The sequence below is a fragment of the Accipiter gentilis genome, chromosome 7 (assembly GCF_929443795.1).
Source record: "Accipiter gentilis chromosome 7, bAccGen1.1, whole genome shotgun sequence".
Taxonomy (NCBI): domain Eukaryota; kingdom Metazoa; phylum Chordata; class Aves; order Accipitriformes; family Accipitridae; genus Astur; species Astur gentilis.
Genome location: NC_064886.1, coordinates 16653247 through 16670399, shown reverse-complemented (window position 1 = coordinate 16670399; position 17153 = coordinate 16653247). Strand labels below are relative to the sequence as shown.

The 17153-nt window shown below is 39.5% G+C and overlaps 1 protein-coding gene across 1 annotated transcript; it reads right to left on the bottom strand.

Moving 5' to 3' along the window:
- Window positions 1-383: 383 nt before the first annotated feature.
- PPP1CC (protein phosphatase 1 catalytic subunit gamma) lies at window positions 384-16852 on the bottom strand. Its single transcript, XM_049805704.1, has 7 exons — window positions 16628-16852; window positions 7034-7165; window positions 5579-5809; window positions 3862-3966; window positions 2631-2854; window positions 2013-2147; window positions 384-1573 (listed from the first exon to the last, which is right to left on the bottom strand). Exons 1-7 carry the CDS (start codon window positions 16680-16682, stop codon window positions 1484-1486), a joined length of 972 nt encoding a protein of 323 aa, XP_049661661.1. The 5' UTR covers window positions 16683-16852; the 3' UTR covers window positions 384-1483.
- Window positions 16853-17153: the final 301 nt, after the last annotated feature.

Here is a 17153-nt window from a genome sequence, read left to right as displayed (position 1 = left end):
ACAGCGAGCCCAGCCACAGGGCTGTGGAAAACCAGAGTCGAGGCACCGGTGCCTTCAGCTGCACCTGCTGTGTGCCAACTGGCCTGCCAGACTGCTCTGCGGACCCACAGCAACACGTGAAGTGCTCTGGGAACTTCATGCCTGCACTCACCCCCCTGCTAGGAGGGTGCCTGTATTTAAGGGCAATATATGCATTAAAGCTCCAGAACTGGATCAGAATCCAACATTGCTGTTTAAAAAATACACCTCTAGTGCTTGTAGCTTAGACAAATCCAAACCAAGAACTTGTGGGTTTCCAGAACAATTTATTTACCTAAGTCAGGTCCTCCGATAGCAGTAGAGTGTATACGTTGCGATAAACTGACACTGAGAAGATTTAGCAATTTCTTCATTTAATAAGTGATTTTCACTACATGGTATTGTACACTGTTATCTGTTCAAAAAAGATTAACAGTTTTTAAAAAACAAGATTCTGTGAGAGATTTATATAAACCTGTGATCAAGATCAACACCTCTGGTTGGCTTATCAAGCTATTTTCTAGGCTTCTTTGTAGAACAAAGTCTTTAGGCTAAAACGCACAGAACCATTCAGGCAGATCTAGAACCATTTCCGTAACTCCCAGCCTTCTGACATGGGCTGCCACAGGGCTGATGCCGCTGCAAAACGGTCCACTTGATCGAACATACGGAAACTGTACAAAAATGTGTTTACTTTGACCATGAATAGAATAAACAGCACAGCATTTCTACTTGCTATTTCAAGTCAGGACTTCCTTTTATCTCCAAGAGGAAGGCGTGAATGGAAAGCCCTGCCAACTCAGTGTGGTGGGTCGTGCACAAACAGTTTTCTAAGCGAACTTTGGCTTCAGGAAAGAGACACAAACGCTTAAAATAATGGCTTTAATTGTCATTTGAAGTATACGGAGAGGGATGTGTGTCTGAATTAAATATACATCATACCAGTGATGCTGGCAAGGTTGAAGGTTATTTCTAATGTTGACAGCAATAAAACTAACATGTACATGACAAGACATTAAAAGAAAAGCAATCCCTTTAAAACAAAATTTACCGTAAAAAAAGTTCACAGTGGTTTGTATAAACAGTATGCAATTTCTGACAGTAACAAATTTCTACTCTCACAGCACACTAGTGCCCTCTTTAGATCCTAAAGAAGAAAACAAGCATTTACACTACTCATTGTACAGATTCAGAAAGTCAGTTGTACAATTACCCATAATGACAGGATAAGATGCTGTGGAGTGTACAGCTGTAACACCAACGAAAGGAAAGTTTAAAACTCTTTTCCTGGGAGGGAGAAAAGTCTTTCATTCGCTGTTACAACCAGCAAATGCCATTCATCAAATCAAAAGGAAAACCACAAACACATTATCTATTTTGAGCAAGCTGAACAGTACACATTACAGTTTTAAAAATGGAGGTTATATACTATAATACAAGTCCCAACAAGGCAGTGCCAAAGTGACTATTTCTTTGCTTGTTTTGTGATCATACCCCTGGGAGGCGTTACAGGTCTGCTGGAATTGGGCTTCTTTTTCTCTGCAGGTTTCAAAATCTGAAAAGATAGTTCAGTCATTCAGCAAAAAGTTTTAGCTTTCTTACAATCAAACAATTAAGTCACTAGTCAAGGCATTCTACAGGTCATCTGGACAAGTCAAATGTGCCAACAATTAAATGTGTTTCCTACTCAGAGCTATGACGGGGCTTGGAGCAGCTGATCGCAGAGCCCATGCTCATGGAAACAGGCTAACAGCTGATAGCTTTGCTTGGATGATTTAATTCCAGGGTAAAATAGTTCATCTACTCTCACCGGCAAGGGTTTATCACATTTCTGAAGACATGTGTTCAAACACATCCCTGTCTACACACGGTACTTGCAAAGATCTATTTGAAACAAGCATTATGGTTTTGTAACAGTGAAGTATCAATTCAAAATAGAGCAAATTCAAAGTGTGACTACGCTAACTAGGAGGTACAATCTTCAGATACCATACCTGAAAAGAGCACATTAGAGTTTCATCCACACTCATCATGGCACCCGCATTATCAAATTCTCCACAGTAATTTGGGGCAGAAAAGAGAGTTACCAATTGCCTTTTTGCAAAAAATTCATATCCATCTTCAACAACCTTTAGAGAGAAAAGCAGAAATATTAGACTGGACAACTTCTTCCTGCCAAGGCACAAAGCAGCTTTAACAGAGCCAGCAGCTAAAAACTGGCTACATCCAAGGAGCATGAGTTCCAAACTTTTACACCAAAACAGGAAGACCATTGCAGGATCCAGTTCAGCAGCAGAGTCCATCAGCAAGGAGAAAAACAGGATTCTGCTAGGTTCAAGACAATCTTGTTCAGGAATAAGAGCCACGGTTTATATGTATTAAGAAAAAAACATTCATTACAAGGGTTGTTAAACATTGGGACAAGTTGTTCAGAGAGTGGAATCTCGATCTTTGCAGATATTTAAAATTTGGCTGGACAAGATCCTCAGCAACTGAGGCTTACACTGGTTTGTCCTGTGTTGAGTACCTGTGCATAGGGTTGGACCAGATGACTACCTCAGGTCCCTCTGAACCTATATTATTCTATGGTTTAAAGTTCAAAATTAAAATACCTGATGAGCTCTACATATGAGATCCAAATCATGTTTATGGAGAAACTTAGCAACCACTTCAGCACCAAATGTGAAAGACACTCCTCTGTCATTTTCACCCCATCCCAAGACATCCTTGTCAGGGTCAGACCACAAGAGATCACAAAGTAGACCTTGATCTGGTACATCAGTGGGGCGCATAATTCGTCTTATCTGTTCCATTGACTGAAGGTCTGGTGACAAACCTGTTCAGCGTTAAGACACGTACAGTTCACATTTTAGTCCAACTTTGCTCTGCAAGACCAAAGTATTAATTCAAGACAAAAATAATTTGTATTTAAACTGATTCACCACTGCAATTTTACATAGTTCAAAGGCAATATTAACTGACTTTTTTTTTTAATCCAGCATTTGTTTTAAAGCTTTTGTAACAGAGGACAAGTCACTTTCTAGAAGATTTACTGGAAGCAAGATAAGGAAAGCCATTTCCACATTTTACAGGATTACAATAATCTCACTGTAATATTTTGCAAGTGTCTGTTAAAAAAGCTGCTAAGTAAAAGAGGCATTAATACCAGAAATCACAGGGTATGTTTATTTTAATGATCAGACCTAGTAAGATGAAGTACAATATCAAACAGACCTCATACCATTTTTCACTGATATGTCTCCCTGGGCAACTGTAATTACTTGCAAGCGATAAAACATTTAAGGTGCAATATGTATTTTATTACTTTGAAAAGTTGTATGAAGCAGGTATCACTTCATGCAACACAGCCAATTTCTACAAATGAAACTCCAAACCAGGTTGGACAGGGCTTTGAGCAACCTGATCTAGTGAAAGATGTCCCTGCCCATGGCAGGGGGGATTCTACTAAATGATCTTTAAAAGTGTCTTTCAAGACAAACCATTTTATGATTCTATGAAAACGTGTGTTTTCAGAACGTACATAAAACTCCTAGTCATGTAAGTCTAAAAAAAACCTACAAGGATTCTTTACTTAGAGAGGCTATTAAATATGCCTTTTGGTATAAAAGGAAAAGCAGATCATTGTGTCTGAAGTTACAAAACTACCAGCTCAGTGATTCACAAAACTGACACTAACCAAGCTCAACCTTACCTCAACACATGAACCAAGGCAGAGAAAAATCCCTCAAGTTTTGAAGCTTCAGCAACGTAAAGATAAAATTGCCATGACTGATACTAGAATATTACAGTTTCTCAAGTATCAAATAAGGAACTGTTACTTACCCCCATGACAGCAGAATATTTTCTCATCCACAATAGCTGCAATTGGTAAACAGTTAAAACAGTCTGTGAAGGTTTTCCACAGCTTAATATTATATCTTCTCTTACCTAGAAGACATTTTGGAGAAAAAACAGTCAATATGCTTTTCTAACACAGCTACAACCAACCTAACATGGCTGCCTTACGTTTACTAAGACTTGCAAAAAGTTAGCATTAAAGCCTATACACAATTTATATTCTCTGATACCCACTGACATACTTTATTGCTTATAAGAAAGTTGCAAAGGTCTCTTTCAGCGTGGCAAAGCCCTCTGAAGCGGTTCTGAGGATAGCACAAGTCTGTTCAACAGAACGACATTCCACTGTTGGCAGCCAGACTCTCCAGTCCCAACTTTGCTTTGGAAAATTATCCCTTGGAGAATTTGATCCATTTCAGAAAATCTTGCCATTTGCCGTTTTCTTCAGTGGAAGACAGCAATTCTTGGAAAGCAGATTCTCTTTAAAATTCTACTCGTGCTTTACCACACAGTCTCTCTAGGCAAAGAAACAGGACTGAAAATGAAACTGCTACAGTTTTACTTTCAAAGGGACTCTCCCAACAGATACGAACCCTGAACATATTTGCGATATGTGACTAAGCCTGTGATTAATCTCTGAGGAGTCAACTCTGAAATACCACACATCTTTGTTTCCTCACCGAGGCAGAACAAGACATGGAGAGTACATCTTGTAAGCTACAAGCCAAGTATGTCCCACAACACAAGTTATAAGAATTCTTCAGTGCACAATTAATGGTTTAATCTCCTCTACATTATCTGGATTTATTAAGTCACATCCTTTGAAACACGAACGTACACTTCTACTTCACAGCAAAACTACTTGTTATGTTAGGGTAAGGTCTACGTAGTCTCCGTCACAACAGACCTTAATGCACTCTGCACTGACAGAGCTGGTGCATTAACTGCATAGCAACATTGCGCTTGTTCAAAAGGAGTGCTCATGATGCCAAACACAAGCACATTTCTTCGTTAAAAGGTTGACATAGTAGTTCAAGTTAACAACTTCTGCAGCTGAAGCCACCTACTGAAAGAGCAAGTACCTGGCGCTCAATCCAAGCACATACCACACTGAAGGCTTCACACACGCTTTGCCCCGTTTATGAAAGGTAATACTGGTTTTGGCCAAAGCAACAGCACACAATACAGCAGGGCTGCATCCAGAGAAGGGAGAAGTTTTTTTTTTTTTTTTTTTAACATTACAAAGTTACAGGTCTTAATATGAAGTAGATTGCAAGCACTGTAACATAACCACAGTAAAAACCAGCCCATTCTCCAAGTTGTAACACAAGTATACATCATCATCATCCATCAGATGAAAGAAACAGAGGTGAACTTTTGTAAAGCACATCAAGTAAAATTCTCTCATCTCTCAGTAGATGACCTTATCTTAAGAACTTTAATGATATGTACCAGTGAGAACTGTTAGTTAACATAGGGGCCAATAATTACAATTGCCCACTTGCATGCTGCTTTGTACTGTGAGTATAGGACTCCAATAGGTTTAGGGGAAGGACACATTTCCCTTCGCAAAATAGGCCAAGGGCCTCCCTGATATGTGCAATGGGAACTGCACATTAGGAAAGAATCATCTAACACTGCAACGCTAGCACCTCCTACCCTGCTTTCCCAAGCCAAAGATGCACACATCTGTATTACTTACATTCATCATAAAACCCATAAATTCTGTTGATGCTGGCACATTCATGGTTCCCTCTGAGAAGGAAAAAATTCTCTGGGTATTTAATTTTGTAGGCCAATAGAAGACAAATTGTTTCTAAAGATTGTTTTCCTCTGTCAACATAATCACCAAGGAACAGGTAGTTGCTTTCTGGTGGAAAACCTCCATATTCAAAGAGTCGAAGCAAGTCATAGTACTGTCCGTGGATGTCACCTGTAAAGAGTATTCAGAAATGACATGTAAGTGACCCCTTGCTACATTCTTTGATTCTAGAGAAAGAACAAATGAATGACGCTTCAGAAAGAAAAGCCTGTAGTTAGATACTGCCTTCAACATACTTAAAAATCACAGTTTTATCTTAATGTGTATAAAATTATCACATTCTGAAGTCTGACATCTATGTAATGCAATGGCTAACTGCATTAAGATGAAGTATGTAGCTATTTAAAAACAAAATCGAGATTCCAAGAAACCAACTGTGTGTGTTCAATGAAAGTCTGACATCCAGTTAAATCCTTTACTTGACTAGTGGCTGCAAGATCAGGAACCTTTACCTCATTCTTGGTATTTCCACACAGCATTGGTAATACTGATGGAAAACCAACCATGTGGGAAATTTGCTTTCCTTTGTACCATCTCTGGTGTTTTATTGAAATATTCAGTAATTCAAATTCTAGCAGCGAAGTTGCATCAAAAATGAAATTGGTATTTCTGCCTTTGGTTTAAATCATGGTTTTGTTTCTGACAAGCAGAATGTTAAATCATGATTTTAGACTACCAATGTTATAAATATTGAAAAAGCTACTTCAATTTGAAGTAAATCCTCAGCATTAGAGTAGGATAAAATACTGTTTGCTGGAAGCTTTTAAAAACGCATTTATTGAGGCTTTTATTTTGACATTTTTCATTCTTTTAGCATAACTAGACATGTACGTGTGTGCAAAATGACCACCACTGTGTACAAGTATGGTGAAACCAAACTAGAAAGTAATTCCAAGAAACAGTACAGAAATTGAAGTTTTCAGCAGGATTTTAAAATACTGTCAAACCATTGTTCAGCTCTGAGTAGCAGGTACAATAAAATACTATGGTTCTTTGTTTCCCCTTGTTCAGTCATCACTGGGCCAAACATTATTTCACTGGTACAAAAACTTTCCACAACTTCATGTGAATCCCTTCCCCGAGGGACCTGGTGAAACTGGACCAGTTACTGTTTAGGTTTGGATTACTTTGCTCCTCACGCTAATTCCCATGTTTGTTATTGCCTGTCCACTCCTCTGCCCTAAGCATCCAGCAGGGTTTTATTTTCCCATTTGCTACAATCATTTATTAGTTCCACTGTTAATAAGTAAAAGTAGCATCTGGTATTTGTTCTCTGCTTAAGGTCAGCATTTACCTGACACCCCCCCAGCATCAAATCAAAATCATGGTACTCACCACATATTTTCAGTGGAGCTTCAAGTTCTAGTAGAATAGGCTGACTCAGAAAGATTTCTCTGGATTTCAAGCACAGTCCTCTAATTTCATTCTCTTGAAGTTGGACATTTTTGCCTGGTTTTGATCCTCGCACTGTCAGGAGGAGTCAGAAGTCAGTTATCAAAATCCACAATATCCCTAGTGTTATTTTAAGAGCCTGACTAAATGCCACTGTAATACAGAATGAGAAGATAACAGGGTAATATCAGTCTGCTGAGGTGAAACTGCACTGCCCTGTTACCAGAGAAAGGGTAGTGTGTTCCATTTCAGTTGTTTGTTACTTTCATTTAACAGAATTCATGGCTCAACACTTCCCCCGTTAAATGTCACATTTTAAATAGCATCAGTTTAGTTCTATTTAGTTATAAAACCCATCTTGGACAATGTGACTCTGTATTTTTTATTTTTTTAAATGAAGCAGTTATATACTTGTTCTCTGGAAAGCTGTCTGAGCTTGAGAAAAGGAAGTCTCCCATTTAATCATCCACATCGTAGTTCAAACATGCAAGCTTCCCTAAACTATCATATAACCTTACCCAAGACAGTACCTAAACAAACAAGACTACAGTACCAATAAATACTGTAGTGCCCCATTCTACACTGCAGTTAGCAAACATGGAGGAAAAATAAGCATATGATTGGAAGGTCAGAACCATATGTAAGCAAACATTTTTGGATCACAATGACAAAACAGCTCTCCTTATCATTGCCTTTGGGCACAGTAAAAGACAAGCTAGTGAGAGATCTATCTCCCAGCCTCAGACCACTTCCCTCCACCCCATTACTGCTTCAATTTCCCCCACTGCAACAATTCACAATAATTGGTTCCCTTTAACATCCATCAAATGTTTCTTTCCTCGTCTGGACAACACGGACACCAGCTTGGCCTGGAAAACGTTTCTAGAGCCACCAGTACAGCTTTCCCTCCATTTATCTACTCGCCCCCCGCACCATTTCTGTTGCCCAGAAATACAAAGGACATTTCTATGGCAGCAATGCTGTAACTATGACTAAATTGCATGCAACAGCATTTATCAGGGTTAGGATAAGGCTAAATAAAAAATTGTGATTATGCCATTACTGGTGAAGCTTATTATATTTTTATTTGGTGTCAAAACCAGTGACAACATGGAGCATTGATAAGGCTGAAGCAAAAACCCTGTAGCAAATACCAGTAAGATTATGGAATAAGAGCAGTCATCTTCTACAACATAACTCATTGGTTTAGCCACAAAGCCAAATGACCTTAGAACTTTAGCCTCAGATGCCTGGAAACACTCTGACAATACCTCCAGAATCAAAATCACTACACTGGTAACATTGCCCCATTAGGTGACTTACTGTGTACAACTTGTATGGCATTGAGACTGAAGAATCTATGCTCTATCCAAAAAAGCTTAGTCTTTAGTTGAAAAAAGAAAAAAAAAAAAGCAAGGAACAAGCCCTGAACCCTTTCAAACACAAGAGCCAATGCAATATTATCTTCCTGAATTCATAAATAATTTTTTAGATACCGTTTCAGACTAATTCCCTTGATACTGTTTAACTTCTGAGTGAGAAATCTGGAAGCTACAGAAGACACAGGTCTCTCTACTCTCACTGTGGGCCCTGCACTATATCAAGTCAAGAAGTGAGAACTGCAGTAGAAAAGACCGGGGAGGGAGCGCCTGTTTTAGGAAGAACAAGAACAAAAGCAGTTGTGTTCCAAAGGGATTACAATTTCTCATTAAAAAGAAGATTCCTGCTTTTATGCAAGTCTCTGATCAAAAGTAGAAAACACTGTTCAGTCAGCATGCGTCTTATCTAGACTAAGAATAAAATACTGGTTGTGTACTATCCATCCACAGAATCAAGCGTCACTGGACCCCAATCTCTACCAGCACTTAAAATATTAACACCGAAACAATTCTAGCCTGCATACTGACCCCCATCACAGAGACCCTCGTCATGGGGGCACAGGCTGCCCTATAGAATCATTGGCAATACCCTAAACCACACAACCTTTCGTCAAACAAGCTTCAAAATTAAACTTTAGCTCAAATTACAATGTATACTGACAGTGACATTAAGGTAATTGTAGGTCAAAAGTCATTACTTTAATAATGTTATCTTTCAAGTAATACATGCTCCTTTATTATTCACTGCTATGTATTATCACTCAACACGGGCATTACATGGCAACACTGGAATTACCACTAAACTTCATGTCTTCCGTTAAAATATTCGAAGTAATGAAGCATATAAATGAAAGTTAAATCTTTGTCACAGCAGTTTATCATGCATGAGGCTTTTCATCCACACAGTGAATTTTTTCATCCGTACAGTAATTTTCCAAACACTCCTGAGCAACGAGCAAGTTACTCAAAATGCCAAATATCCAGAAGTGATAAGTAAGAGAAATTTATAGAATAAAGTGATCAGCTGGCTGAATTATAAATGTTATATTTTCCCCTACTCTTAAACTGTACAATTCACCTTTGGTTTTGAGATAATACAATACACTTGTATTTATTTTTCGGAGAAGCCAAAAATCTAACTTTCCATGATTTGGTCTTGTTAAAAATTGCTAAAACCAAACCCTGTATCTCACATCCATAAATTAAAAAGTATAAAATATTATACAGACTATGTAATGCTCTGAGTCACTAAAGCTCATGAATAAAGCATATGCATTCGTTTTTGCTCAAGATTAAATGAAAATCTGGAAACTGACTATTTCGGATACAAGTTTCCCGTTTCTCTAACACATTTTATTGAACCATTATAATCTTCACGCAGTTTTAGTCATCTGTTTGTAGAAAACCTTGACAAGATAAAATGATGTTTTGTTGCAGTTCACAAGCTCACTAGCGCAGATACCAAAAGGATGAAAGAAGAACAGGACAAGTTGGTTCAGTTCTGTAGCATGCTGCCTGCCAATCACATTTTGACCACTTTCGCCCAACATGGAATCAGCACAGAAGAAACAAGTGTTGCATTTCTTGTAATATTGATCTATATAACCTGAAAAGCTGGGGGGGAAAGAAATATTTTTGGCTTCAGAAGCATCAAATATGCAGAAGTGCATATTGCTTTGAGAAATCTGTATTTTTAGTGCAAGGATTTTCTCATCCACAATGAAAGAGCTGGCAAGGAAACGCAGGATGTTCAGTCTGAATGACTTCTTAAAAGGTTTCTCTGAGTCTTTTTAGTCAGTCCCACTAAGAAAGGCAAAAGTAATATACTATGAAATATATGTTGTGTTTACAGGTTTTTTTCTCTGCTTCAGACCAAAATAAGGCAGCTTGTAGAAATCAGACAGTACGATACTAATTGGCAGCTTGGTCATAAAGTCAAAAGTGCAGCTCAATAGTACTGTACAGGGACATTTGTTCTTTCAATGCATAAAAAATAACCTCTCAGAAATGACAGTCTGGAACTGACAGCAGAACAAGCTAAAGATTAATCAGTTGAGGAAAAAAAACTCAGCCCATTTCAAATAATATTTTATTTATGTCTTGTCTCAACATACTGCTGCACTATTTCCGGACAGTAATGTATTCCCATCCTCTTTTACGCAGAGATGCTTGTGTTCTTAAACATCATTTTTCGAGAGCTTGAATTTCAATGTCCAGTCTGGGCAGTCTTCTAACAAGTAAAATCTTCTCCACTGTACAAGTATGAGAAGTTTTGGAAAAATAAGCTCTCCAGTGGATGGAAAAGACTACAGAAAAGATCCGTCCCTGGAGCCTGGATGACCCCTGCAGAGGCATTGACCTGAACATAGATTCCAACTATTAAAATTAACGTTGCCTTCCAAGACAAGGAGGAAAACTGATGGAAAGTAACAACAGATACCAACTCTAAAATGAAAATGTAGAGGTGAGTGCAGTATGACAGCTGCCCAGCAGAGGGGGAAAATGAAGTAAAAGGAAGGAAGAGCAAAAACTTAATGGCACCCCTGTCATTTTGGTGGAAGCAGAGCTAGTCCAAAGCATAGCTGTAGCTGCAGCTGCCAGGAGATAAAACACTGCTTCACATCTAGGATAACTTTTATACATTTCTTTGTGAAGGATAAATGGGTCAATAACTGTGGGGCCTAGAATGTACAACAGTCAGAAGACCACATGCATGTAGAGTACAACACACTTCTACACCACATCCCATCACTAGCATTTTCCAATATTCAGTTTGGTGCCACAAAATCCTTTAATGAAGGCAAATGTTATTATAAAACTGAGTACACTACCTCATTCAAGGTTAATATGAAAGGGATGGATACTTAGGAAAATATTAAAAAATAGTAGAAAATTTAAAAAATATTAGAAGTTTCAGTGATCCAAACATCTCATTTTCCTTCAGTATTACATTAAAAGCAGCTGAAATGCCATCAACTGAAGTGCTAGAATCAAGTTCTCACCCAGAAAACATTTTAAAGAAAATAGTCTATCAGCAGGTCAGTTCATTTTTGGCTTATTAAACAAGTCTCTCAGTTTTACCATATTTTACGTTAAGAAGTCTGCAATCCTAGAGACACTTCCAAAAATACTGCAGGTTGTTTTTAATCTTGTTTTCGGCAGTTCCTGATGACAGTTACACATTCAGTTCTACACCACAGGCACAAAGGGAATAAATAACTTGAAAGTGGTTGATGTAAAAAAGGTTTTACTTTACTGCAGGCACTACCAACTTTGATCAGATCATTTCAAATTCAAAACTGAAACTGAAAAGCAACTCCTCAGTGCCCAAGCCTCTAAAAGAAAAAGTTCTAGCTACTTTTTAGTATGACAAAAGTTCACAGCAGCATTATCAAACAGAAGATTCTGCATGGCTGCAAAATTTTCATCTTGTAACATACTTCCACACTGGAGAGAGCAACAGGTACTCACGCCGATCACAGATATTCAGATGACAAATTCCTCCACTTCACTGACTGGGCAACACACACAGAATTTCACTGACTCATTTGAATCCACAGCAGCAATAGGAATCTAATTCTCATCTTCCAAATGCAGAGCTCCTATTTGCCATTATTAGAAACTGCTGCAACACAGCAGGAAACAATTAACATCAAGTTATACAAACTATGGAAAATTATATGGTTTGAGGTCAAGAAGTGCTGCTTGTCTATTAGAAACTTTATCACAGTATCCCAACTCATCAAGTGAAATCTGACCACATTTCAGTTTAACATCTGTGAGAATCAGACAGACACTTACCGCAGTATATGAAGCTAAACAGCAAGCAACGCTTCAGACCCAATCAATGCTGTATTTAGCAGAAAGGTGAAAAAAATCAGAGAACTGCATTTTCTCTGTTGTCAGCAAAAGTTTATCCATACTCTTCGGCTCAACTATTTTAAATAACGGGATGATCCTCTTTTCCCATTTAAAACAAATTAGAGAGAATATCTCCTTGACAGCTATACAACAGGCTTTACTGGGAATAGAAATCTGTGGGTGTATAAACAGTAAAGTTTGAGGATTTAGAGTCTTTTTGCTGATTTTAGTGCACTAACCAGTATTGCAGCTTTCAGAATGGCTACCACCATTCTACCCTCACATGGCTTTATCCAAAGTAGCCTCCATTCATTACGTAGTTTTCCCTTAATAGCGTTTGCAAAGGCTGCAGCACAGAAAAGATTTTCAGAAATGTATTTCAACTTGAGTTCCCCTTACATATGTTGAAATTGTGCTATTTTACCCTGTTATTTATTGTTACCATGGTAAGACTAATATATTTCAATCTTGTTTTCTAGATACATTATTATGAGCTCCATTTTCAAACCAGACCCTACTTATCTGTGAAAAGCTACTATCACACTAGATGAAGGAAATGGATAAGGGGCTCAAGTTACAGGAACACCATCTGACATGACACGGAAAGAAAACCATGCTCACACTCAGGGAATCTCAAGATTTTGTCGCTCATTCTTTACCTGGAGCTGAGCAGGAATTCCGCCATTTCCTAGAACCCTTTCCATGACTATACAGATGCCACTGATTTTTCAACTTACATGGAGCTTTTCTAGCATCTTTGTGCCTACTGGCAGTTTTGACTTAGCAGACACACACAGCTGCAAGCTCAGAACCATGAAGTTACCGCCTACAATACTGCTCCTACAAGGAGGGTAACTTGCTCTCATATTTGCCCCTTCTTATTCCTCAGTGAAGTTAGTTCCATAAATGTTTGAGCCTTTATCTACTATCAAGGACACTCAGGAAAAACATTTCAATACTTAGGTGCAGGATGCTGTAATTTACTATACATTAGAAGCCTTATTCTTGTGCAAGCTGTTTTTAGTACAGTTACTAAAAGTGACTAAATTAGACAACCTGTATTAATGTAATTGTTCCTAGCAGAACACAACCATCATTAGTAAAGACAGTAACAAATATAAATTCAATTACAGTAAAAAAGGATCAGTATGTTCAATCTTTTCATTGAATGGCTTTCCAAAGTTGGGAACAAAGTTACTGAAAAGTGGGGTTTTTGTGACATTCCAATGCCAAATGGCTCTGTACTATAAATATTTGGAGCAAGAAACACTCCTCAAATATTTACCTTAGAATGAAAAGCTAAATATATACTTCCAGGCCTTTTACAGAACAAACTAATAATTTCAGCTAACTAGCCTAATGTGGATGGGAGAATATCAACTATTTGGGGGAAAAGTAAGAATAATGTCATTTGATCAGAGAAGTCAGGACAGAAAGCAAGTAAAACCTCCTCACAAATACATTATTAATACCCTATATTAAGAACAAAAGTGAGAGTAATTTATTATTCACCCTTTAACCACTTCACTTTACCTCAACCATTAGACTAGGTTCACTACTGGCATAGCTCTCTTGGTCTCTTCCAACAGTGCAATGCTAAGGCATATTATAAAACTCAAATACCTGCTTAACTGTATTTTTGCATTGATTTATTTCATCAAGTATCTCCTTAATACTTGGGCCTGTTACCTTTAAAAAGGAAGGGATAATGCCCCCGGTCATGTCCTTTGCCTTTTACTAGCAAAATCACCTAAAGTTACAAAAATATCTAAGTATACAGTTTAAAGACAGCTGTAATGAAATATCAAATTGCTCTAAAAATTAAAGCTTGCACAAGGATTTGGGCAACTCAGTTTGTAAGCTGATTATTAAAACAGGTTTTGCAGTGTTTTCATGCTTGAGTATGACTTTAATCTGTGCACAACCTTGTCTGAAAAGGGTATCACTTGAAACAGAGTTCTAGTACCAGCACACCAGACTTTGTATAACTAACATTATGCAGTTGTTCTACCAGAACCACGCTGAAAAAGAATTTCTTGTTTGCTCCAAACGTAAATAGGATGAGAATCCTTACACATACTTCAGGTATTTCCTCCCCCCTCCATTTAATACTATGCAGATCTCCACCTTGGAAGTTCAGTCCGGTCACCTACCTAGCCAGAACTTAATATATTATTTCAGGGAAAGGATCAGTCAAGTAAATTTTAAACAACCAAAGAGAATGCCATTTGCACAGTATTTCACACAATTTAGCATTCTATCAAAAATGCCATGTTTGCTAAAATGCAGTATCATTTTGCCCTTTCTGGGATAAAAGTATAAAAATGACAGACTGCCACAAAGGTCAATCATTACTCTGTCTGGCAAAGATGTTTATAATAGACATACAATAAGCAACAACAACAACAACAAAAGACCAGCATAGATAACTAACACTGGTAATTGTTTTAAATATTGAAAGACAATTATTGCCTCAAAGAATCCAAAATCCCAGCTGAAATGTCAATAAAGGAAAAAAAAATAATTTCAGTTCTGGCAGCTGATGCAACCTCAGGTAACATCTTTAGTTGCATGAACCATCTCAAAAGATCTTGTCAGTAAACCTTCTGAAGCCTGATTTACAAACTCTTATCTCCTCCAAACATATAATATTGATATAAGCTGGGTAAGAACATAACATATTGACATAGTACATCTTGCTACTTTTTGAAACTTTAAACAAGATAAATGATTCAAAATCATTCAGATCTCTTTCTAGGATTACCTTATTCCATGTTTTTGATATTGAGAACTTACACTTTGAGAAAATTACAGTATTTACACTAGGGGAAATCAAGTAAGAATTGTAACTAACACCCGCAGTAAAATTGAGCATGAATTAATATATCACCAAACATATGACATACAGGACCTGACATCTACAAATTATACTACTGGAGTTTCAGGAAAACCTTGGTCTAAATTTATGAAGGGAAGCCTTTAAATAATTTAAACCAGGGCAGTTTAAATTGGTAACAGGCAAAACCCAAAACGGATCAGAGGAAAAGCCCTATTTATTTTTACTTATTCTAGTTCAATAATCCCGTAATACATCTATAGGATTTTTAACTCCAAATAATTTCTATAGTAGCACTATTGTTCCTCTGCCTGACCTTTTGCTATCCAAGCTATTACACAAGCAAAATCTTACAAGGAAAGGGTGTAATATAGCTGAAAGATATTTCTTCACCATTTGTCTCAGCAGCATCTCAGATGACTTTGTGCCAAATAGAAAAAAGTTAAATCCCTGACCAAGCTCTTCAAGCGTAAGTCCAGATGAGATGCCTGCCCTGACACATATGAAATGAGGCTGGATCAGCCTAGCTTCCTTCTCTGAACAATCATGATTTTCTTTCATGCCTGGAAGAAGATTTGTTATTGGCTACTTCTCACCCTTTTGCACTAAGAAACATGAGTTGACAATTCTAGTCCAGTGCTGACCCCTGCAACCGAAAGGATGATGCTGAAGAGTATCCCCTGCAACTTCCAGGTTTTCCTTTAATTTAGAACCTCTCATGCAACTCTTTTTAACCCAAAGCACTAAGAATACAAGACAGTAAGCCCTTCCACAGACTGTCTGAAACACCAAAACCCAACCCTCTATTCACACCTAAAAAGCCCCCATACGTTACGAATTAAGAGCCACAGTCCTATGGTAGCATTAACGCAAGCAGCTAATCAAAGCTAAAACCACGACTTCCTGAAACCCATGCAAGTCTCCTCCCGACTTTCTGAAAAGCTGTCTCAACAGACTCTTTAAACACGCTAGGTCTTGTTTTCAGAGCCCCACGACTACCCACCCAGCCAAGCACAGACCCCATGTGCGTGTGTGGAAGGCAACAGAATAACCCAGGGTTTTTCTAAATACTTTCCTACGAAAACAATACTAAATTAAACATCTCCTTAGAGCTGCAGGGCAGGAGAAGGGGGGCAGCCGGCTGGTCCCAACACTGCACCGGGAGCGCAAAGGGGATCAGAAGACAGAACAGCTCGCTAACACAAGGGCTGAGGGAAAAGTTGGGGCTGAAGAGCAGAGCCGCCCGGGGCGGCGGCGGAGGCGAGCCCCAGGAAGACAAAGCGCCTCGGCGCCCCTCCATTTTGGTCCCCCCAACCCCACCGGGCGAGCAGGACGCCGTACATCACCCGCGGCGGTGGCTGAGGTGGGACTACGGAGGCGTCGCACGGGCGGACTCCCGGGCAGCGGCCCGGCCGCCACCCACCCCACAGCCACCCGCCCCGTGCCTTCCCCGACCCTCACCCTCCAGCAGCCGTTGGATGATGCTGTCGATGTTGAGCTTGTCTATATCCGCCATCGCCTCTCAGCGGCCGGGCGGACCCCTCCCCGCGGCTCCCCTCCCTCCGCTCGCTGCTCGGCCGGCCCGACTTGTCTCCTCGTTCTGTCTCGTTTTTCCCCTTCCTCCTCGCTCTCCTTCTTCCCTCACTCTCTGCCCCCCCCCCGCCCCCCCCTCGACTGCCGGTCTCAGCAGAGACCCAGCACTGAACAAAATGGCCGCCGTCTCCTCAGCGAGCTCGGCCGGCGCATGGATACTACGAGCGCGACGCGGCTCACCGGAAACCCTTTATAGGCCAGGCGGGAAGAGCGGGGTGGGAGAAAGGCACTGCGACCGTCCCGCGCGCGCGGAGTCCTTCCGCTCACGGAAGGTGAAATAGTGCGGCGCTACCTCTTCCCGCTCTTGCGGCTGTCACAGGGTCCGGCCCAGCCCGGCCTCGCCTCGGTCCGTCGAAACCTGGTCGTGAGCTGGACCAGCAGGCCGTTTGGTCGT

What these genes read in the sequence shown, in the direction of transcription:
- PPP1CC (XM_049805704.1), bottom strand. Translation starts at nt 16,682, where the DNA reads ATGGCGGATATAGACAAGCTCAACATCGACAGCATCATCCAACGGCTG. An exon ending in TTATGGGTTTTATGATGAAT is followed by an intron (nt 3,967 to 5,578) that starts GTAAGTAATACA and finishes AATGTCTTCTAG; the next exon opens with GTAAGAGAAGATATAATATT. An exon ending in TCATATGTAGAGCTCATCAG is followed by an intron (nt 2,148 to 2,630) that starts GTATTTTAATTT and finishes TTCTCTCTAAAG; the next exon opens with GTTGTTGAAGATGGATATGA.